The sequence below is a fragment of the Lampris incognitus genome, chromosome 13, assembly GCF_029633865.1.
Source record: "Lampris incognitus isolate fLamInc1 chromosome 13, fLamInc1.hap2, whole genome shotgun sequence".
In the NCBI taxonomy this organism is placed as follows: domain Eukaryota; kingdom Metazoa; phylum Chordata; class Actinopteri; order Lampriformes; family Lampridae; genus Lampris; species Lampris incognitus.
Window position 1 is genome coordinate 40,846,589 of NC_079223.1, and position 23,646 is coordinate 40,870,234.

Sequence of the window (23,646 nt, forward strand, 5' to 3'; positions counted from 1 at the left end):
ACCAACAGTTCAACGAATAGGATGAATGTTCATTATTGGAGTTCTGCAAGTTCTGTCGATCAAAGCGGTTATTGCCCATGGGTGAGTGTACCTACATTCCACCCAAAATCATTAAACTTGAGTAATTATGCACGAAAATTTCATATTTTGCATGAACATGTTGGTTCAGAAGATGCTTACTGTGCACCATGGCTCAAGCAATTAACATCTCATCCATGACGTTTTATCCTTTACAATTCTTCCTCCCTTTTTTTCAGGGTAACAGAAAGGTGAGCCCCCCAAACCAGCAGGGGAGTCAGTTCCCATTCGTTCTACTCTGGTTGGTTCTTGCATGTGGGGAGCAAGAACTTGCAGTCACGAGTAAAGTAACACAAACAAGCAGCAGGCCTGCGCCTGAAGGTCTCTCTGTAGCCCACCTAGTGTTTACAGCGTCTACACAAGCCAACAGAGAGCGAACTGTGGTCCACTGCCAAATTCTGACGCAAAAGAACATTTGATTGAGGCAATAAAACCGCGAAAGTACAACTTAAGCGATAAACTCGATAATTGCGAGATTTGACCAGCATTAGATTTGTATTAAGGGCAACATTTCCCCTCTATCACAATAAAAGCCACGCCCCCTTTCTGCCCCAATGAGAAGTACACACCGAATCTCCTCTCTCTCTCTCTCTCTCTCTCTCTCTCTCTCTCTCTCTCCTCTCTCTCTCTCTCTCTCTCTCAGAGAACCTCAGCAGGATCTCTCTCTCTCTCTCTCTCTCTCTCTCTCTCTCTCTCTCTCTCTCTCTCTCTCAGAGAACCTCAGCAGGATCTCTCTCTCTCTCTCTCTCTCTCTCTCTCTCTCTCTCTCTCTCTCTCTCTCTCTCTCTCTCTCTGTCTCTCTCTCTCTCTCTCTCTCTCTCTCTGTCTCTCTCGCAGAATCTCTCTCTCTCTCTCTCTCAGAGAACCTCAGCAGGATCTCTCTCTCTCTCTCTCTCTCTCTCCTCTCTCTCTCTCTCTCTCTCTCTCTCTCTCTGTCTCTCTCGCAGAATCTCTCTCTCTCTCTCTCTCTCTCTCTCTCTCTCTCTCTCTCTCTCTCTCTCTCTCTCTCTCTCCTCTCTCCTCTCTCTCTCTCTCTCTCTCTCTCTTCAAGATGTGTTGCTGACTTTGAAACTGTCCTAAAGAATACTATCTACTGTCAACCTCCAAACGTCTTAATCTATATGTACCTGCATACTGTATAGATGCTACGATGGCCTGTCGATTCAAATGCAGAGCAGGTCACATGTGCCGGTCTGGCTGCGATGAAGAACCATCACCGGCGTTTATTTTATCCATTTTATTTTCCTTCTTCCAGGAATCCATTTTGTGTCTTATATCCATTAAACCTCATAGTTTATGGAGATGCATCTCGGAGCAGCTTTCCCCTCAGTGGCACGAGGCGGGCTGGCTCTTTGTTTTGATTGGACCACAGGCGAAACCCCTCTGTTTCTCTCTCACTCTAAAGGTCTTCTTCTGCATGTTAAACAGGATCTTCTGCCCACAACCGACGTCTGCAACTTCAACTAAAATATCGAGATACTTCTGTGACGGGGGGGAAATACAGTATACACACCAGTTGCAGCAGAGGTGTGTGCATGTGTGTGCATGTGTGTGCATGTGTGTGTGCATGTGCATGTGTGTGTGTGTAGGAGGGCGGAACTTGTCACTGTGATGAAGACAAATGGTGAGGCTGCATTGCTGTAAATGAGTGAGTCAGCCCTCCCCACCGGTAGACACAGGCCTGCTGGAGGCAGGGCGCAGACCGAGGATGGATGGACCAGAACGAAGGAGGCTATGGGGCAAAGCGCGGGAGCTCTGGAGCTGTCCGTGGTGCTGAAACCAGCTGAGCCGCTTTCTGGGGGCGTAAAGCCCATCTCAGCTAACAGTACATCCAATTCTTACAGGCATCCTCCATCAAGAAAGACAGATAAGGGGCCATCTTGTGTGAAACAACCTTTGCCATGTCCCTTAATGTAACAGGTGTGCAACCCAACCTTGGCCTCCTGTGTGACCAAACCCAAAGATACTGCTCCTGACCGGTTTCAGCTCCATGGCAGCGGGGGGGGGGGGGGACTCTATGCCAAAGACAAACCCAGGAGCTGTTGCAGGTGTTCCCACTACATATGACTCAGTTGTTTTGGTGTTGCGAGGGGTGACCCACAATGGGTTCTAGTCTCCGCCATGCACCCCGTCACAGAGATTCTCGTTAAAATACGTTTTAACTCCCCCAACCAACCTGGCTAGCCGTTCCCTGGGACAATTATACTGGTTTGCCACACTATACGTAGATTAGTCATATGATCAAACACGTGCTTACAAAACATGCGGACATGCGTGTGTGCTCACACACTCACACCCGCCATACAGTAATTAGGGCCTACTCCATTTGAAGCTGAACGTGAACAGGGCTGGATCAACAACAATTTGAATATTGCAATGTGCCTTTCAAAGATTGTTTTTTTTTAGCTTGGAATGATTTTCTTGCATTATTCCTATAGGAGCTGACATGCTTTGTGGCGAACCCTGTCAGGTTTCCCCACACAGATGCGCCACAGATGGATCCATTGGGGTACTTTGCAGAGGTCTATCTGCCTTGAGGTGCAAATCACGTCAGTTTTTCCTCACCAGGAATTACCCGGCTACCAGGGGTAAGGTCAGAACCACGTGACAGCCGACCTGACTGAAAGCCGTCCCCACGTAGGAGGCGGTCACCGTTTCAAACAGCCTGTCGAAACTTTGGTAACATGGCGTTTGCAAGTCGCTCCGAGCCACAGAGATACCGGTGGCACGGTGCACATCCTGGCCTCGGTGCTGCCATTGCCCTGCAGCGAGGAGCTAAACGCTCGGGTTTATTACCAGTGAATTAGTGATAATAATAATGATAATAACAATAATAATAATTAATAGCCCACTTGTAGCTCACACAAACAGCAGATTTCTCTCGGCTTAACATGAGAAGATTATGCAACAGGTCTTGGCTGTTGAGGAGCGGACCGTGAGCCCAGGCACATCGTTTCAACGCGTTTTAGACGGAGCCGGCAGGGGGAATGATGTCACAAGTCCGTAAATAAGGGTCCTTTTTCTCGGGCACTGCGGAGACTCGGCGGGTGTGGTGACTGCATTAGCGAAACGCGCGGTCTCCGCGCAAACATCCGAGTAAAAACACAAACAAAAAACGTTATATCGCTTTATGTGCTGTTTGTACAGACGCTTCACCCCCCCCCACCACCACCACCACACCCCCAGCCCCCCATCACCGCGTCTCTATGCTTCATACGTGCCTGGAAGTTCAAATCATTAATCTGTTGCGGCGTCCATTTACAAAATTGCCGAGCTCGCTTCGTTACCGCGCGGACGGCCACGAGGCGCCCCAACGACGGCGCGCCGTCATGCGCGAGGGAAAGGCGTCCGCCTGAGGAGCAGGTCGGATGTGAGACGCACACGCCGCCACGGACGCACACGCCGCCACGGGCCCCCCTCCCTCCCTCCCTCCCTCTCTCCCTCCATGCACAACGGCGGCCGCGCTCCGCCTGACGGCGGCTCGGCGTTCCGCGCACACCCTGCTTCCTCTCGGCCAGCATCCCCGCGCCGCCCTCGACGCCTCTCTCCTCCCGCAGCTCCACTCTCCCTTATATGCGGCGTTTTGAGCCACCTTACTTCACACACCCGCGCGCGCACGCGCACGCACGCACACACACGAATAACAACGGAACTGAATAGCAGCTTCATGAAATATGCAGTTAAAAGGCAAGTCAGACAGCACTGACATCTCAAGCAGCCCGCTTCCATCATGCTCCACTGGAAAACCAGAAAAAAAAAGACCCAACTGACCTCCCAGTCTAACGAATCCCAGTCTTCGGCAAACATCCGGAGGATTTCTGTTCATCCAAAAGCGTGCGAGGCGCAGCGGCTCTACGGAATGACTGGGCGATATGATTCCATGGCGCGTTTGGTGTTATCCTCCCGAAATCAATTTTAATAGGGGACGTCTTCGGGAGGAGGCATTCGCCGGAGAAACCCGCCGGGCGACGCAGAGACACCGAATGGAGCGAGATAGATTAACGACGCTGCGCTTCATAATCGAACATTTTTTTTTTTTTTTGGGGGGGTCGGCGAAGGATGCGACCAATTAGTGCAGCACTTGCGCTCGCGGGCGAGCAGCTACGAGACGAGGCGCTCCTTTCTATTGAGCATCGTTTCCATTGCTGCTGCTGTGCCGCTTATGGAAAGGTGGCAGACAACAAATCACACAACTTCTCGTATCCACACCCCCCCAAAAAAAGAAAAAAAAACACGAGTAGGGAAATCGGCGTCGCATGCTCCAAACCCTCCCCCCCCCAAAAAAAATGTAAAAAAAAAAATCCCATAGCAAATTAGCGAGAACCTTCTCGTAACCGGGGGGGGGGGGACAACGACAAAGCAAGCTTTTTAAAAAAAGATCCCCGCAAGAGGAGCTTTTCCAAGCACGTGACCCGTCTATTCCTTTTGTGAACAGCCACGCAATTTGATCCACAACAGGCCTACGCGACATAGAGAGGGGGGGGGGACATAACATGGGCGTCCTTAGAGAGGGAGGGGATGAATGACTCTCGTTATACCGTGTAGGCTACTCACCATTAGCACAGCAAAGTTATTATGATGAGTGCAATGAATGGTGGTCGTGTTGCCCGCGGAGCCCGTGATGTGGCACCCCTCTGCCCGCCAGCCACCGTGCCCATCTAGCAGGTCAAAATCCCAATAGGCTGCGGTGGGGTCGACACCCAGTGCGAAGTGCCTGAGAGCGATGGTAACGGAGCGCACGCCGCTCCCGAGGCTGCACCCATCTGAGAACAAAAAGAAGAAGAAGAAGAAGAAGAAGAAGAAGAAAGAAACACATTCAATTAGAGAAACCCGGCGAGAAGTCCGCGAGCGCCCTATGAGAAGACATGTGCGGGGCACGCGTACACACACGCAGGTACCACGCACCGAACACCACAACTGAGGCACTGCGCAAGCAGCGGCGGCGGCGGCGGCGGGTTGTTGCTCTTATCGGACCTGTCAGTCACTGCTGACACTTATCATACCAATATCCACTACACCACATGCTGGGGGGGGCACACACACACACACACACACACACACACACACACACACACACACTGAAGTGCCTTAGCCTTAAATAAGCACCGGAGTGACGAGATCAGCCTGGACGGCGAGCTCCGTAATAACGCGCGGTGTTTACCGTCACTCAGTGAGACAAACAAAAGAGTTGTGTGATTTATCTCCCCCCCCCCCCGGAAACCCCGCCATGCAGCGTGCGTGCCACCTATTGCGCAGAGCGAAGTGATAATGTCGCCCAGCGTGCTAAGCGTGCCCGCCCGAGCCGGCGACGCGACGGCGGCACGAGCCTTGACATCACAGGTGGAAAATGGATCTCCCCTTCTTACCTAATTTGGTGAAAGCAACTGGTGTCGACACGCTCCTGCGTTTCCCGTCGTCTGCGAGGTTGGACGAGTTGCCCGTGCAAGGGAATAGTTTGCCATTTCGGAAGACGACGAACTGCAGCCTGCAAGTGGAGTTATCAACAGATTGCAGCGCGGAGGAGAGAGGCGGACCAGCCAGCGGGAAATGGATCGAGGCGACTGCCACCGAGTTCTGCAGAAGGGACAAAAAAAAAAAAAAGGAAAACTGAAATTAAATTGTGAAAGAGATGCACAGTTGGGGGTGGGGAGGGGGTTTCCAGTGGGTGGGGGGGTATGTGAAGAATAACAAATATAGATTTCCTCGCCAGGAACGGGGGCGACCACAGACGAGCAGACGAGTGACCAGGGGGCTGGGAGTCAGGCGGTGCGGTGCGGTGCGGTGCGGTGCGGTGGAAGCGCTCCACTTGCTCAGGCTCCCTGCCGCAGAGGTGCAAATGGTTCTTACCATTTCAGCTTGAGGGCACATCAACGCTGCGGCTTGATTTAAAGAGACAACCGGTCCGACTTTATCTCCTCTCCACCGCCTCTAAACACTCGAGTCCCCCCCCCTCCCAAAAAAAAATTATATATAGCGAGGTTAGGAGTCACAGGGTCTGTGTGTGTGTGTGTGTGTGTGTGTGTGTGTGTGTGTGTGTGTGTGTCAGAGGGGGTTGACTGCCCCTATGGTACCCCGGACAACCAGCACCGTGATCAGCTCTGCTAAAGCTCAAGACTCCTCATAAAACAAGGACATACAGTGTAATACATGCAAAGCCAAGTCCACAGTTTAGTGCACAGCGTGCTTGGTAGATTGACTGTGGAGAGTTGTTTTTTTTTTTTTACAACCCACCCTTTTATTACTTTATCAATGATAGTAAACGTATTTGAATCGTAATTAGACATTATATTTTTATAGCAAGGCTGTGCCCTGCAGAGTCCGGGGGGGGGGGGGGTCTCCTGCTGTGAAACCAACGGCACGTCGCTAGTTAGCCAGAGGTGACGCCATGCTGATGTGTGTACACAACAATACAGGATCGTTGTCCTAAGTGTGTAATTGGAGGCAGGCCTAGTATTGACTGGGCATCCCCCCTTTTTCTCCCCAATTGTACATGGCCAATCATCCCGCTCCCCGAGCCGTCCCGGTCGCTGCTCCGCCCCCTCTGCCGAACCGGGGAGGGCTGCACACTACCACATGCCTCCTCCCATACATGTGGAGTCGCCAGCCGCTTCTTTTCACCTGACAGTGAAGCGTTTCGCCAGGGGGACGTAGCGCGTGGGAGGATCACGCTATTCCCCCCCCCCAACAGGCGCCCCGACCGACCAGAGGAGGCGCTATTGCAGCCACCAGGACACATACCCACATCCGGCTTCCCACCCACAGACACGGCCAATTGTGTCTGTAGGGACGCCCGACCAAGCCGGAGACAACACGGGGATTCGAACTGGCGAACTGTTGGTAGGCAACGGAATAGACCTCCACGCTGCCCGGATGCCCCCCGACTGTGCATTTTGAGCTGAGTAGCTAGCGTTATGTATTATTTATATGATGTCCTGATTTGGATGTTATCGATGCTTCTGCGCCGGTTCCAGAGCCCTACAGTTAGCTCACGTGGATCATGTTTTTAAATAACTGACGACCCCAGCCAACGACCCAGAAGAACAAGCGGACACCCCCGAAACACCCGGAACTTGGATCAGAAGACTGATTTGTCAGATCATGTTACAGGTGATGGACGGGGCCCCTCTCACCGGCATCTCTGTCGACGGCGTCTCTGTGAAGTCCTACCCTGAACGGAACCGCATGGGGAAGCCCGGTGATGGAAGACAGCAGCTCAGACAGCATAGTGGTCGGGTTGCAGAGAAAATATACATTTTGCCAATTTTCTTACCAATGACGAATATAAAAAATAATTCAATATAACACTAATGTCTTACAACAGCATATTATAGCGAAGCCGGAGGGCAACCACAGGAACTGCCGCGGTCGGGACGCGAACCAATATCGCCCACACCGCCGGGAACATCGCTGACCGCTCGACTACAGGGACCAACCCTTCAATCAGCGGCCACCGTGTCTAGTTATCCATGCATGTTACAATATATTAAATTAGACCAGATTAATAGACAGGAAAATTTTGGTGCTATATTTTTTAAGACGTACTTACTAACAACCATTTTTGGGAGGGATCATAGCCCCCCCCGTCCACCACCACGACTACCAAATCTCCAAAGATGGTACAGCTAAACATCAGCTTGGGAATAGAAGTCAGTTAGAGGCAGAAACCAGGTTCATGACCATGAACCATGAGACCACAAGACCCCGGGGTCACACACAGCCAGTTTAATGTACCCCTTAGACTGATATTGGTATTGTATAGGTTTTTTTCAATATCTCACCCATATATATGTAATACATAACTAAAGCTCATTATGTAGCTCTGCACTGAAATGTGATGTTAACAGATGGAAGAAAAGGCTTCAGAAAACTGAAGTCACTTTCACTCAGTTAATCATTTCCCATATTCTTAATTTAAGCTCATATCTTCATCGGCGGTCACTCGGGGTCGAGTATGACCGTCCTCCCTCTGGGTCCTCAGGTTGGCATAGAGGCCGACCCTGGAGCCGCATAATGGGAGGACGCCTGTGCATGACAGCTTTTTATGTGGACAGGCTGATGTTCCTGCAGCCACCACACGGTCCTTGGCAAGGGGTGGCCAGAGTCCAATGGCATGGAGAACTAAGGGGGGACCACCCTCTGTTGCAGCCTTCACCCGCCTTCACTGCCGTTGTGACCCGGAGACATCTTCCACCACTTCCGCTGTCTTTGTTGTATCGGGCTTCGGCTGCAACCTCCCCCTTGACCTACCCGCCTTCGGTTTTTTTTAGGAAGTTGATCCTCATCTGATGCGAGGGTCTAAGGACAGGATGTTGTGTTGCCGTAAAGCCCCTCGAGTCAAATCTGTAATACTGGGTTATACAACTAAAATGGACTTGACTTGACTTGGGCGACCCTACCAGGAGCCGAGCTCCGGACCGCATAGCTCTCGGGATCATCAGCAAAGGCAAGCTTCTCCACCACGGCAAGGTGACGGTCCGGGAGAAGAGCTCATATAGGCGTCATCTCAGCCATTGGTTACACTATTGGTTACATATGCCTACTATTCCTTTCATGCATAATCAGTCCACTCATCAAAAAAGACATGCACGTTAGGGTTAATACTCCTGTCTGTGCCCCTGAGCAAGGCAATGGAAAGAAGACCTGGAGTTGGTCCCCGGGTGCTGCAGCTGCCCACTGCTGCTATGCAACAGGACGGGTTACATGCAGAGAACACACTCATTGTAAGAATACAATGCATTGTGAGAATACGATGACAAAATAAAGTGGCTTTCTTCTTCTTCCTTTTTTTCATAGCAAACCCAGTATGTCACATTTAGACTATTTCTGACAGTATTATTGTCCCATGATCATTACACAAGAGTCATTGTTATGAGGCCTGCATTAATGTAGTAATACTACTGCAGTAAGTGCTGCTGTGTATCTTGCTTAGTTCCAGCTTATTCAGGATGTGATGACCCAACTTGTCGGTGACATGACGGTTAACTCTTAAACTGACTGCTGTGTGAAGTGAAGCACTTAAAGGGACATTTCTGCAGGAAGAAATCAGTTATGTCGTGCACGTTTTGGGACGGTTTGTGCAGAAAACTCTTCCAGCCGGCAAAGCCCACTGAACCTGTAATGGGCCACATGATCCAGAAAGGGCCGACGTGGGTGCAGGGCTTTGTTCCAACCAAGCAACTACACACCTGAGTCTGCAAATCAAGGTTCTAGACTCAGGTGTGTAGCGGCTTGGTTGGAACAAAGCCCTGCACCCACGCCGGCCCTTTCTGGATCATGTTGCCCGTCCCCGCTGGCGTTCTTTAGTAAGTTGCCTATGCCCATTCATCAGGTCACCCAGTAATGTAGCACCGCCAACTGAGGATGGTGTTCTGCAGGTCGGCGGTGGTACCTGCTCATTACAAATATAACACGAGTGTCGCACGGTACCGGAGTGCTGTTCGGCTCCCAGTCCCGTCACCCTTCAGCGTGAGGGGATCAGCACTCTGTGCCAATAGGGGAGGGGCGCTTCCTGCCCAAGATGAATGTAGCTGACCATAAGGTGCCCTTACAGTAAATGGGTAGCTGCTTAGTCAGGCAATCAGTGCAATCAAAGTCGAGGAGAAAGACGTCCAATTTTATTTATTTATTTATTTTTCTAACTCAAGTTTAACAAGCGCTCCCCTTTCCACTCTTGTGGAAAGGGGAGCGCTCTTGTCGTGCGAGCAACGCTGTTGACGGTGTTGGTTTACCGTGGGTCCTCTCACAGTAACCGGGTCCCTTCAAATCTGCATGACCCCCTCCCCCCGGTTGAAGGAGCCCGAGAGGGTTTGAGTTATCTGTCCGTTTCATTATACGAGAGGGTCATTTTATTTACGTGACAGGGTGCAACGGGACTGTAAAGCGTCTGCTTTACAGCCGCCATGTGCGGGGAACCGGGGGTGCTTTTCCAGCCTGGCGTTTGTTAGCTATTAGCTTCAGCATTGACTCACACTTGAAAGGCTATTGATTTTCATCCTTCTCTGTCTTGTGTGTGTGTGTGTGTGTGTGTGAGTGTGGTTGACTGTTTTTTTGTGTGGGGGTGGAGTTGGGGGGAGGGGGAGGCGTTCTTGCTGTAAAATTGATGTTGCATCATTTATTTCTAAGAACAGATGAAGCCAGCAGTCTGTTTCCAAGAATTTACGCGATAGAGACATCAGGGATGAAGTGGCAGGGGATTTGAGCTGTGTTGTCAGGCAGGAGACAGACAGGTGAATCACAGGCCTGGCACCCGACTCCAAAAATCCTCTCTCCCGTCTGGTACCGTTGATGCAAAGTGACCTCGGTCCCAGCGGAGCCCGTTCTAAAAGCACACAGCCATAGAAAGGGATCTCATCCGGCATGTTTTTCCTCCTCATCACTTTCTGCATCTTTTATCCTCTTTAACGGTGGCATATCAGAGGGGTTTACCGCCCCGGGGGGTGCGCCATAACCCGGGGGGTGCGCCATAACCCGTGGCGTGCACAAGGTCCCTGTTCTGAGAAACAATCTATGCTCCTCCAGAACAGCCCGAAACGCTACGTTTCCTCGGCTTCGACGCCACGGGGGACTTCACACTTCAGAGCCGATTTGGCTGGATGTGGCCCAGCCATCTGACCTCCCCCGCCACCCCCCCAGGCCCCTCCCTCTCCGGGCTATGCGGTACGCCGTAGCCTTAGTGTGCCATAATCACACACTTTTCTCACTCGTTAGCCTACTGTTAGCGGGATCCCTTTCTCCCCCCCCCCACTTACTCCTCTCCTCACAGAGGGCATCCAGGTGAATGTCAGCCGTCACCTCCTATTTCTGTCTCCTACGCGTGTGGCTGTTCCACGCGCTCCCCACCCCTCCCTCCCTACCTCTCCCTCGCCCTCTCTCTCCACCTGCCCCTCGGTGCAAAAGGCCCTACTCGATAGGAGTGCAGAGCTGCAGCAGCAGACTGACGTCTTGGAAACAGCCTGCAGGGCACAACACAACAAGCGCTTCTGACCCGGGGGGGGAAACCGGCAAATCACAGCGTACCCGCACTTAGTGATGTCTCCCTCCTTGACCTCGGGGGTGGGGGGGATTATGGCTTCACTGTTCAGACAGAGAGATTTAAATTTGAGGAACCCATAATATGTTTATTTCATCAGGCATCCCAGGGGAAAAAAAAAAGACATTTCGAAGAAACAAAGACTCTGCTGCAGCGTCCTTCCTTCCTTCCTTTTCCATACATGTCAGCTGGAAAACTGCCTTTCTCATATTAACAGGAGGAGCCTTGAAATTAAACGTGAAGGGAATGAATTTGCCTTAAGGGACAATTTGTGGAAGTTGTTCCAAGTAGAGAAGAAGTGCTGATGTATGTATCTGGGGATTTCCGGGGATTTGCACCTCCCCCTCCACCACCACCACCCGTAATCCTTGGCCTCCCTGTCAGCACCTTAATTGTCAAAAAGTTGTCACAGCAACTACGGAAAATAGACATCATCGCTCTTGTTTCTTTTGTTTTGTTTTGTTTCTAGTTTAAATGAAATGTCTGTTTGTCCCCATGTCTTTGAGTCGTGTACGTGTGGGCGTCATAAAATAAGTATAATCTGAGCCAAATCACATTGCCACTACTCTCAACATCTCATAACGGCACGTGCAAATGCTTCTCCTCAGATCTCTGCGCACAACGGCATCATCAGTCAACAGGAAAATGCAATAAATCTGCAGGAGGGACCACCATGTTGGGAGGTCAAGTCAGGCTGTTTCTCCTGAGCGTAATTATTTTTGCAGCGTTGTCGCCGTTACTTATCGAGAGGAATTAAACATGGTCCTAAGTTGTTGCCATGCCAACAAGTGTCTGGTTCCCCAAACAAGTTGTGTTTGGTGTTGTGTGAGTGTGTGTGTGTGTGTGTGTGTGTGTGTGTGTGTGTGTGTGTGTGGTGGGGTGGGGTGGAGGGGTACATTAGAATAGCTTTGAAGCAGCCTAAATAAGGCAGACTCCTCCAAGAGGCACCGCTTGGCTTCAGCTGTCAGCTGCACTCTCCTCACCCGCCTCCAACAAACACAATCACACTGGAAGGCGCACATCTTGAACAGAAATATTCAAGGGACTGCAACAGACGGACACCAAAACTGTTAGATTAAAAAAAAAAAGCCATTGTAGTTGACAAATTAATAAACACCAATTGTGCAGAGGCATTTCTACAAAGGTAGCTGCGGGCAACAGATGATAAACACAGGCAGAGTCTTTAGACAAATTGTGAGCAAATTGGGAATCATCCTCATCATGCCATGGGTGTTTTGCATATCATTCTTGAAGATATTCATGCAGCTCATGCAGGAAATTCTCTACTGATGCAACCACCTTCACGTCTGCTAGCATTTCAAAGTTACTCAGTCGCATAATTTCAAAGTATGTTGAAAATGGTGAAACAAAAATATTCAAGTCAACGACCCTAACCTCATGACAGACCGGAAATAAAAATGTTTGGGTATGATCAAGACAACAACAGTTGGGGAAACGATGTGGCTGATGGAGAGAGGTGGTCATGTGATGTGACCACCGACCACAGTGAATGACTGCCATATTCTACGTGACCATCATGGAGTCCACCTTCACCTCTTCAGTAACATTCTGGATGGGTTCAGCTAACTCACAAGACAGAGCCGGGCTAGGATGACCAGCCTGGCCAGCGGAGAAGATCGTCATCTGTAATTCATCCTCCATGACCTCTGTGAGTCCAGGTCTGAAAGCCCAAGATCATTGCTATACCCTCTCTTAATGCCAAACACACATACTAAGCTCTTTCCTTTGGGAAGCTTTACCGAATGATAACGACTAAAACAAGTACACACAAGGCAGGCAGACTTCTTTCACCCCACGGCGACCCTCATCAATAACTAGACTGGACACCTCACTAAGCCCCCTACCCTGTTCCCCTCTGTCTCGCTCTTACAGTCCATCTGCACCACCACAGGCACTAATGGACATTAACACTTTACTGTTGTCCACTCCAGTATTTTTCACTACTACTTAGTCAATTATTTAGACTCATCATGCACTGGCATGTAGTATAGCTTGTGTACTTAACATTTATTTTTCTGATTCAGATGGCATTTAAGATTACTTATTGAATACACTGGTGGCACACTTATTCACAATAGTACATTATATCCTCTAGATCTGTATAGATTTCTCTTTATGTTTCTAACCAGTGTGGTATTATAATGTGCGACAACCTTATCGAAAAGACTTAGCTAACACTTAGCTTAAAGTCGAGATGAAATGAAAAATGTCTTTTAAATCCTTTTACATCACATGCTCGGTTATACTGTGCATCTATTTAAAAACATATGCCGAAAAAACTAGCAAAAAAAATCTTTTTATTGTTATATCATAATCCAATCATGTTTTCTTCCTGTAAAACAAAATATTATGCGCGCTTATGTAGGCTTGATCCAACCAATTTCAACCAATAATATCGTGGCACTCAACCGTCAATCAATCTTCAACTGTGAGCGGCACACAGCTAAGACTCATTAGTTAGCTAGCTAGCTAGCTAGCAACGCGCCCACTTTTCAATGTTCATGTCAAATTCCTCCCAACGTTATATGTCCCGCCTGTCTATCTGGTTTCACTCGGAAATACGTCACGATACGGAAGTCAGATACCCTCGAAATGCTGTTGCAGCTGGACTTTAACATGAAATTTTACGTTTTGTTTTTGTCCTTTTAGAAAAAAAAGCATTATGTCCTACATTCCTTATTGTAATTGTTAATGTCCTCCGTCTGTTTGTCCCTGGATATTATTTTTTTTGCAGTGAGATCGTTTCTATTCAGGGTTGACAGCGGTGTCTGGATGGCACGAGGAAGCTGTCCACGCTGGGGTGCAGACACCTGGTCTCTGACCTGCAGACTACACGATTAAGGTGCTTCAATTAATAGCATTTCTAGTCATGTCGAAGGAAGGTAAGGAAACATTTCCAATTATTTTTTTCCCCCCACTGGCAAAACCTGCACGCTTAAGATTTCATGAATGGCTCATTCTCAATTTGAATACACTGAGCGACTTAAAACTGATCTATGTGTGAATAGCAGTTGAATTGTAGAGAAACAAAAACAGAGTCGGCATCGAGTTCATTTTTCGAGGGTTTTGTGCATCGCATGAGAAATCCACTGACACAGAATCCTCCTGGAGTCTGTCCAGCTGGTGATTAAATATCACCACATTTCTTTCTCCTCTTATGCACTTCTCCAGTTTGGTTCAGCCACAGGGCTGGTTGACAGGATTAATGACCAGTCATTTGGGGCAGCAATAACAGTTGGCTATCACACAAAGTGGGAGTGCTAGCGGTGTCTCAGAGGTGAGCCGGATTCAAAATGTAAGATTAGGCCAGGGGTTGTGCCCACTGCAACTGGAGTGCTCCATGGGCCAATTTACCAGGATCCCCTTTGTTTAGTGTCATCTTGTAAATATTCTCTCTGCTATTCTGAGATTAACCTTTACGTTTTGGCTCACCTTTCAAATGGAAAAAAAAAGAAAAGAAAAAAGAAGATAAATCAAGACAGCACTGTACGTAGGGCCATGTTTAGCTCGCTCCTAACTCATGAAGGGATCTTTCAGTTTTCCGCCCGTCAGTTGTAATCGTTGCCAACATAAAGCCACCGTCTCTCAAGCCAGAAACGACTCAACGGCACCGCTATCAAATGTCACAACTTGTGCGTCCTTAGTACAGCTGTGAAGACCAATAGTTGCTCTTTCAGAGAGTATACGTCTAGTTTAAGAGCGTGATTAAAGTGGACCTTCATTTGAAGCGAGGTGTAAAACAATAACGGTCTCAGAAGACCTCTGCAGATTATAATTTGAGATCCAGCTCGGGGGGTTAAATGAACGTGAACTGATGGGCCACAGCGATTGAAACGTTTGATTACCTATCAGTTGCTATTTGATTTTCTCCATCTGTGATGCCCGTGGCAATTTCTCAGTTGTGCCGGGGTGAGCCTCGTTGCTTGAACTGAAGTCACCTATGCCGCCGGAGAGGCGGCGGTTTCAGGACAAATAACGTCTAGTGGCTGACGGGCTGAATAAAGATGAAGTCAAATTAAGCGGAATTAAATAGTTATTAATGAAGTCATGCTACCGATGATATCTATTTCCCACATGGGTTGAGAAAAACTGAGTGAGAGACACAGACAACCAATCCCAACACACACACGTACACTTAACACACATGCGGACGACTCGAGATGTATATGTTCTGTCCTTCCTGTGATATATGAACTGCATTAGCTAACACTAATAACCACTGAGAGTGCTGGCCCACAGTGCCTTTTCCCCATTCTTGATTCAGCAGCCAGAAAATATAGTTAGTGCTCTTAAACCGTCTCCATGGTAACCTCACATCCATGTGACTTGCTAACCTTGTGTCTATCGCACAACGGTAGGGTAAGGGTTGGGGATAGCAGTTTTCTGGCCCAAGTGTCATTACAGCCAATTGGAGACACATGAATATTCATGACTTTCGGGAGGTCGGCAAAGCAAACTATGACATGGTACGGTAGACTGTAGGCAGAATATCCTCATAATGTTAACAGCGGTGTGTGTGTGGTAATGTTAACAACGGGGTGTGTGTGGTAATGTTAACACGGGGGAGTTGTGTGGTGGTGTAGTGAGTGTGGGCGCTGCTTATTCCTGTCAATTTTTAACAAAATCAGCCAAACCTCCGCTGCTGGCGTGTTCTCCAACACTGTAGCTTTAAGCTGTGAACCCGATCATGTAAACCTTGCATTGTACCCACACACACACACACACACACACACACACACACACACACACACACACACACACACACACACACACACACACACACACACAACACTGTATGAATGAATGAAATGCCAGAGGGGCCAAAAGGATGTTGCTGTCTGCATACCAAAGACAAATAGTGCCGAGGAAAAAAGAACAAAGCTTTGGCAATGAATCACCTACACATACACATACACACACACACACACACACACACACACACACACACATCTAAACAGCATAATGGGGGCTTCTACGATCATATCGCCGTGTTTGATGATGCAGCGAGATGACTGGTTCCAGCTAACCCTGCAGCAGAAAGGCAGTGAACCGACCAACACACACACACACACACACACACACACACACACACACACACACACACACACACACACACACACACACACACACACACACACACACACACACACACACACACACGCACACCAGTCATGTCACACCACGCTCGTAGCCACTGCGAGATGAAAAGATAAAATCCATCATGTATCCAAATGTGTAAGGCAAAAGCCTGCATATGAATGTAAGTGAAGGAGTACAGGAACAGGAAGTAGTATTTGGTTCTATAAAACATATTCTTTTCATGGGCACGTTAACAAGTGGGACCATTTAGAATATTAATATATACAGCACTGATAAGGAGTCACACCTAAATGTGCATTAGCTACCATTAGTATAGCCTTGGATTGTTGTTTTTAATGGGTTTTTTTCCTTGGTTTTTACATGAACGCCGTGCTTTTAAAGACCCTGGGGGCTGCGGCAGTATGAATACAGCTCATCTAGAAAAGGAATTAGAGGCAGCGAGAAAGACAAGGAAAGTGCTGTATATTTACGGCCGCCTGTTACTATAATAATCCCTTCCCACTAATCTTTTGGCTGCACCAAATAAAACCGTAACGGCTTTGATGGTCATCTTTATCTCATCGCTCTGGTGATGAATTTAGTGGCAAAATTGACAAACCAACCCCCGGGGCCAGCAGGGCATTAAACATGCTTCAATATCTCTGTAATTGTCCAATTCTGTCTCAGGTCTCCAAGTTTGATTGTCCTGCAGACAATAAACGACGGTGAGCATCCAGGCGTGCTTTACCTGTAATGCTGGGAAGTATCTTCCATTTAGCAGATCCTTTATCCCGAGCACCGCACACATGTACCTTCTATTGAAAATTATGTGCTTAAACCTTGCACAGCAGTGACTCCTCAGCGTACAGAGAAAAATAGAGAAGAGTATTTAAGTTTTTTTATTTTTTCTATTATTATTTTTTTCCTCCCTTTTTCTCCCCAATTGTAGCCGGCCAATTACCCCACTCTTCCGAGGGGGATATAGTGCATGGGAGGATCACGCTATTCCCCCCCAGTTCCCCCTCCCCCCTGAACAGGCGCCCCCGACCGACCAGAGGAGGCACTAGTGGCGGCGACCAGGACACGTACCCACATCCGGCTTCCCACCTGCAGACACGGCTAATTGTATCTGTAGGGATGCCTGACCAAGCCAGAGGTAACACGGGGATTCGAACCGGTGATCCCCATGTTGGTTGGCAACAGAATAGACCGCTACGCTACCTGGACGCCCAAAGAGTATTCAAGTTGACAGAGAGAGAAAACCTGCCCAAAGCAGGAATAACTACAAGTGAAAAAATATATTTCTACGCCACAGATTTGGCCAATTAGCATGAGAAAGCCGTGCTAAACAGGTGGCTCAGTTGCCATCAGAAATGCAGGTTCTTGAGTTGTGGGGTCCTTAAGTAACTCAAACTACAAACTAGTCTTAACGAGATGCTCTGCAGCCAACAGTAGAAAACAATTTCCATTCTGTAACACCTAGTTGTGAAAGTGTACACAAGGGGTGGGGGATTCACTTGATGGCTTGATGCTGGCTAGCATCTTTTAGATGTTAAAGTGGAAATCTGGGATTTTTATCCATTAATAAATCATTATTTTTCCATGAATACTGGGATGGCATCCACTGTTTTGCCTGTGCCCCCATCCATAGGGTTAGTGGTTGTGTCAGGAAGGGCGTCTGATGTATAATTTTGCCAAATCAGTATGTGGATTGACAAGACCATACCGGATCGGTCGAGGCCCGGGTTAATAACGCCCGCCATTGGTGCTGTGCCCTCACAGAGTACTGATGGAAACTATAAAATCCACTGTGGCGACCACTGAGAATCAGGGAATAAACAGGGAAAAAGAAGAAGAAATCGTTATTTTATCCATCTGGACTATGGAGTCTGGCGTCTTTAACCATGGTTGGAGACACTGTCCATACTGTAGACATGTTTGACCGGGCATGACGGACACTAGTGCAGCAGTAAGCACGTTCCTTCTCAAACAGGAAAAAGGGCTGAAACGTGACGATGATGATGTGGCGATGCTAATCAGCTAATCTACCAGAGACATTGACAGCTACCAATGACAGCTAATCCACCAATTCTACAATCAATATTGCACGAGAACAGTGTTCCCATATAGTTTGTAATACATTAGACTGTCTGTGTTAGCTTTGGTCCGAGGATGCCATTTTAACAAGGGTGGAAACTGTTTAAACACCAGTGACAATGGCCCCTTCTCCATGTTTGTAGTTTTACTACAGAGGATTTCAAACCTGCCCTCTACTGGCCTCGATGAGCGAGATATTGTCAATAGTTTTTTGTTTTTTTTAGGGACCTCCGCCCTTTTCTCCCCAATTGTACTTAGCCAATTACCGAACTCCTCCGAGCTGTCCTGGTCGTTGCTCCAACCTCTCTGCCGATCCAGGGAGGGCTGCAGACGGCCACATGCCTCCTCCAATACATGTGGAGTCGCCAACCGCTTCTTTTCACCTGACATTGAGGAGTTTCACCAGGGGGATGCAGCGTGTGGGAGGATTACACGATTCCCCCCAATTCCCCCTCCCCCTGAACAGGTGCCCCGACCAACTAGAGGTCGGGGCACCTGTGTAGAGACCATGATACATAGCTTCCCACCCGCAGACCCGGCCAATTGTGTCTGTACCCAGATAGCATGCGGATGTGGACCACTTCAGACAATGATGTGGCACTGATGGCCTTCTTCTGGCCCTGACAAAATGGATGTGAGCCTGAAGTGGCCCACATGTACATATAATAGCAAAAATGGCCCAAATATGCCAAATCAAACGTGGGCCTTTTTTGGCAAAGATGTGGTGCTCTCGGCAACATGTAATCTGGATGTGACCCTGAAGTGGCCCGTGTGGTAAATGGTGATTATGGCCCAAATATCACAAAACAAATATGGGCCACATTTGGCAAATATGTGGCACATGCAGCATTGCTCTGGCTTGGTTCTGGCCCAGATCTGGCAAACAGGAGCGGACCGGCCAAGTGCCATCGTTCCATGCGGTATTTGGTCTGGATGAAAGGGTCTGTGTGGGACGGGTCCGGGCCACGGCAATTTTGCTCTCTGGGTACGGACGCCTGACCAAGCCTGAGGTAACATGGGGATTCGAACCAGAAAGTGTTGGTAGGCAATGGAATAGACCACTACACTACCTGAACGCCCGTCAATAAAATTTTAAGGGACCTTTATTAAGTGACATACTGTTCTTTCAGTTTTGTTGTGTATGAAACTGCTCCACATTAAGAGTGTGAGAGCGAAGTGCTATTATTCATCCGCTCTCATGAGTTTACTCTGGATTAAACATGAGGATTTTGGAGCATCACCCCACATATTATGTGTGTGTGTGCGTGTGTGTGTGTGTGTGTGTGTGTGAGATGCTTCACATAAACACAACAGAAACTCTAATTTTACTGGCTGGGTAAGCAGTGAGGTTCCATCTGTCTTTATTACCGTTTAAATGTGAGGCAGGGAATAACTGCAAGAATATGCGCAGCAAACCATCGCTGGACACAGAAAAGATTGATACGATGTTATCACCCACTGTGTCACATAACACCGGCTTCATTCAGACTCTGAAACTGACTGGGAGGGGGGGGGGGATCTGGGACCCCCTCCAAAAATGTCAGTGAGTGCATCTAAAAATACATGCTGTTGTAAGACATTTTGCATTTTTTTTTCAACTAATATTATAATCCTCCTTGGCAAGTAAACTGGCAAAATATATTTTCCTGCACCGACACCACTATTCTCTCTTAGCCTGTCGCTTGTATTGCCCATGCGGTTTCACTCGAGGTGGGGTTTCACAGAAACAGATGTGGATATTTAGTTTGGAGGACGGGTGAGCACAGCACTCGCCTGCTTTGCGAGTGGAAATCAAGAAGTGCGGAACAGATTATGGACGGACGGCGGTTTCATGACGTGGTGTGAAACCGCCGCTTGTAAATGATCTGTGGGCCCATCGGTAGCCCTTGCCACGTGCCCAATGGCAGGACGGGATTCCCATTAAGTCGTAACGATAATATCAATCATACAATGCAAGTGTTGATAAACAGCCTAGCATGGAGGTTGTGAAACCGATGCATGGTTGCCGGTGAGTTTAACATTATGCTAAAGACTAACTTTGAGAAGTAGTTTACTTAATATTTACCGTGGTGGGGTGGGGTGGGTGGCTGATTAGGGGCATCCTAAATATGATTTCGATATACTTTTTTTTTACATTTGTGTAAAATTATAACATATAAGATACTAAAGGCAACTATTTTGTGACGTTTACATCACAATTTAAATGCAGACAGTCCACTCGGAAAACTCGTTGTACATTGTGGGTTTGTAGTTATCTGGACTAAAAAAAAAAAAGTTTTAAATGTACAATTTTTTGCTTCACCAGCGTGGTTGGCGGCCAAATTTTTTTCCTCCTTGCAGATTGTTCAAATTGTTCCCTCCTGAACAGAAACGCCCTCATCAGAGATGCAAGTTAAGATGTGTTTTATCACTTAACATGCTCAAACAAGTCAATGTTTGATAGTACATTTGGAAGTGTTTGTGACATGCCAGTGTGTTTTTCTGGGTTGTTGGCTAGCTAGACACGTGATCCAGACGAGCTAACCTTAGCTATGTGGAACTGCTGCAATTTTACAATGTCAGCATTAAGCGTCCATTCAGCATACGATGTAAATAATATGTAACATTAGCTACTTCACTGAAAATGTGCTGTCAGTACTAGACCTACTTCCAGCTGCAAACTCAACACTGATCCAGTTTCGTTCTGATCCCCACAGAGTCCCACTACAGCTGTGCCTGACATCTACCACACCGTGTGTCTTTGTTTGAGGAGGGGAGCAAAACGCGTGAGAGCAGCATTGACAATATCTTAAGCAGTTAGAAATATCTACAATGTGGCATTCAGGTAGCGTAGGGGTCTATTATGTTGCCTAGCAACACGGGGATCGCCGGTTCGAATCCCCCATGTTACCTCCGGTTTGGTTGGGTGTCAATTGGCCGTGTCTGTGGGAGGGAAGCTGGATGTGGATATGTGTCCTGGTCGCTGCACTAGCACCTCCTTTGGTCAATTGGGGTGCCTGTTTGGGGGGGGGGGGATAGCGTGATCCTCCCACGTGCTACGCCCCCTGGTGAAACTCCTCACTGTCAGGTGAAAAGAAGCGGCTGGTGACTCCACATGTATGGGAGGAGGCATGTGGTAGTCTGCAGCCCTCCCCGGATCGGCAGAGGGGGTGGAGCAGCGACCGGGATGGCTCAGAAGAGTGGGGTAATTGGCCAAGTACAATAGGGGAGAAAAAAAGGGGAGGACATCTACAGTTATCATTTCTACCTTATTTTACATTTTCAAAGCGTACGACCATACCTGCTTTTTGTTACCTTGTTTGAGTCTTGTCAGACTCTTGGCCAGGGCCGGGGTGGGACCAGGACTCGGCCCTGCCGTGGCCTTGACTGGCCCCCTTCTTCAGTGTTTCCACTTCCTTTTACCCAGCCATCACATTACCGGCCAACAAACCAACCCAATAACTCTTCACACAATGCACAACTGAACCTAGATGCAAACCGGATGTGCAGATTTTTTTTTCTTTACCATTTGCAAATTGTTGTTTCCTCAGTTAATCAGAAAAGGAAATAAGCAAGAAAGCAGAAAATAAATGATTAAAATGTAATATCCACCAGCGTGTACAGCTCCCCACTGCAGCACCATCGGAGCCGGCATGAAAGTCACTTTTTGTCCCCCTATTTTTTTTACACTCTTTCAGAGCATGTAGTAAATACTGCTCTGTGCATCTGACAAATGGGTCTTGACTTGAAATGCATAAACTACATTATAAAAGCCATGACACATACACACACACGAGAGAAATCTGCCCTGCACCTTCATACAAATACATGAAGTTGCTTCCTTTTGGTAGCGCTGTAATATATATATATATATATATATATATATATATATATATATATATATATATATATATACACACACACACACATTCAATATATAAATGTATGTATGTAGATATATACATTCATATATTGAATGCAAATTATTACTCAACCATTGTGAATATTTCACCCACAAGCATTGGGAAGTATCACTGTTTAGTATTTATCGATGCAGTCCTCTGCAGGAGCCTCGTGGCGTGCTGGCTGCAACCGCAGGTAGCTCGAGCCTTAGGCTTTACATGATGGACCCGGTTAACAGACTCTCACAGCCATAGTCCAAGTTGTCTCAGCTTGCTCATCGACTCAAGTCCATACAAAGCACACATACACACACGCACACACACACACACGCACACACGCACACACGCACGCACACACACACACACACACACACACACACACACACACTAGCACTGCCATGGATGCATCCCACAGAGTTGCATTTAAAAGGCCATTCACACACACACACACACACACACACACACACACACAGTGACACAAGTAAACGTATGGTGCAGTGGTCAACCACTGCAAAGCTTCACAACATGACCTAGTGACTGACATGCCTTCATATATTTTTGATGATAGCCTTTAAAGGTGAATTCCAGCATCATTGTTGTAGTCTTTATTTATTTATTTATTTTTTACTGGATGTTGGCTACTTAAGAAAGTGGAGCAGCCCATATCGCTTGTATGCTGATGATAATGCTAATTTGACCGCCTCATAAATTGGTTTATTAATATTTATGTGTATTATTACTCTTTTTGTATATTTTATCTTATTTTTTTTGCTGGTTAGCCGGACCAACCCAGAACAGTTAAAACGTGGACCGGCCTCTCTGGCATCTGCCAGACCGGGCCTGCTGTCGGCCATCCTGCCACCTTCAAGAGGAATGACGATTGGGGGTGGAGGATTTATGGGAGTCCTCTTGTGCATCGAAGGCATAGCCCCCCTAATCGATAAGCTGAAGCATTACCATAGTCGAGCTCGCCCTGCCTTCCCCATCCCCATCCCCCTTCACCTCTTGATCAATGTGGGGACCATCTACAGCTCAGCCCCCCTCCAACTATGTTGGGTCCAGTGGGACAAAGGCCAACAGACAAGGTGCATAATACGAAAGCTGACTTGGGAAAGGAGGCTTCGGTGTATTAATGAGAGACACTGGTCCAAAGAAAACCATCAAGTAGGCAGCATTTAAAGGGTGGTGATGAAAATGGCAATGATGGTGCCATGATGAGGGCGACAAAAAGATGATGATCTGAACCCGAGCAAAAGACATCCCCTGGGATTAGCACTCAGTACGTCTGTCATCTAATCAGGTAATCTTAAACAACAGACAGGTCTCCATCCCATGTCCTCCTGAGACGGTTATGAGCAGGGTTCAGATCATTACTACTGCAAATCCTAATGGTGCCATAATGGAGTTGCTGTGAACGGGTGAGGTGGTAGCATGTTTTGGAAAAATACTGAAGTACCAGGT

The 23,646-nt window shown here is 47.9% G+C and overlaps 1 protein-coding gene across 1 annotated transcript in view; it reads right to left on the bottom strand.

Annotated features, from left to right (window-relative positions):
* The window catches only part of LOC130122850 (adhesion G protein-coupled receptor A3), a 247,878-nt gene that overhangs the window by 45,117 nt on the left and 179,115 nt on the right, over window positions 1-23,646 (bottom strand). Inside the window, exons 13-14 of the mRNA XM_056291892.1 lie at window positions 5,445-5,652; window positions 4,633-4,841 (exon numbers count right to left, since the gene is read on the bottom strand). Of these exons, the coding sequence (XP_056147867.1) occupies window positions 4,633-4,841; window positions 5,445-5,652 (417 nt within the window). The remainder of the gene's footprint in view (window positions 1-4,632; window positions 4,842-5,444; window positions 5,653-23,646) is intronic.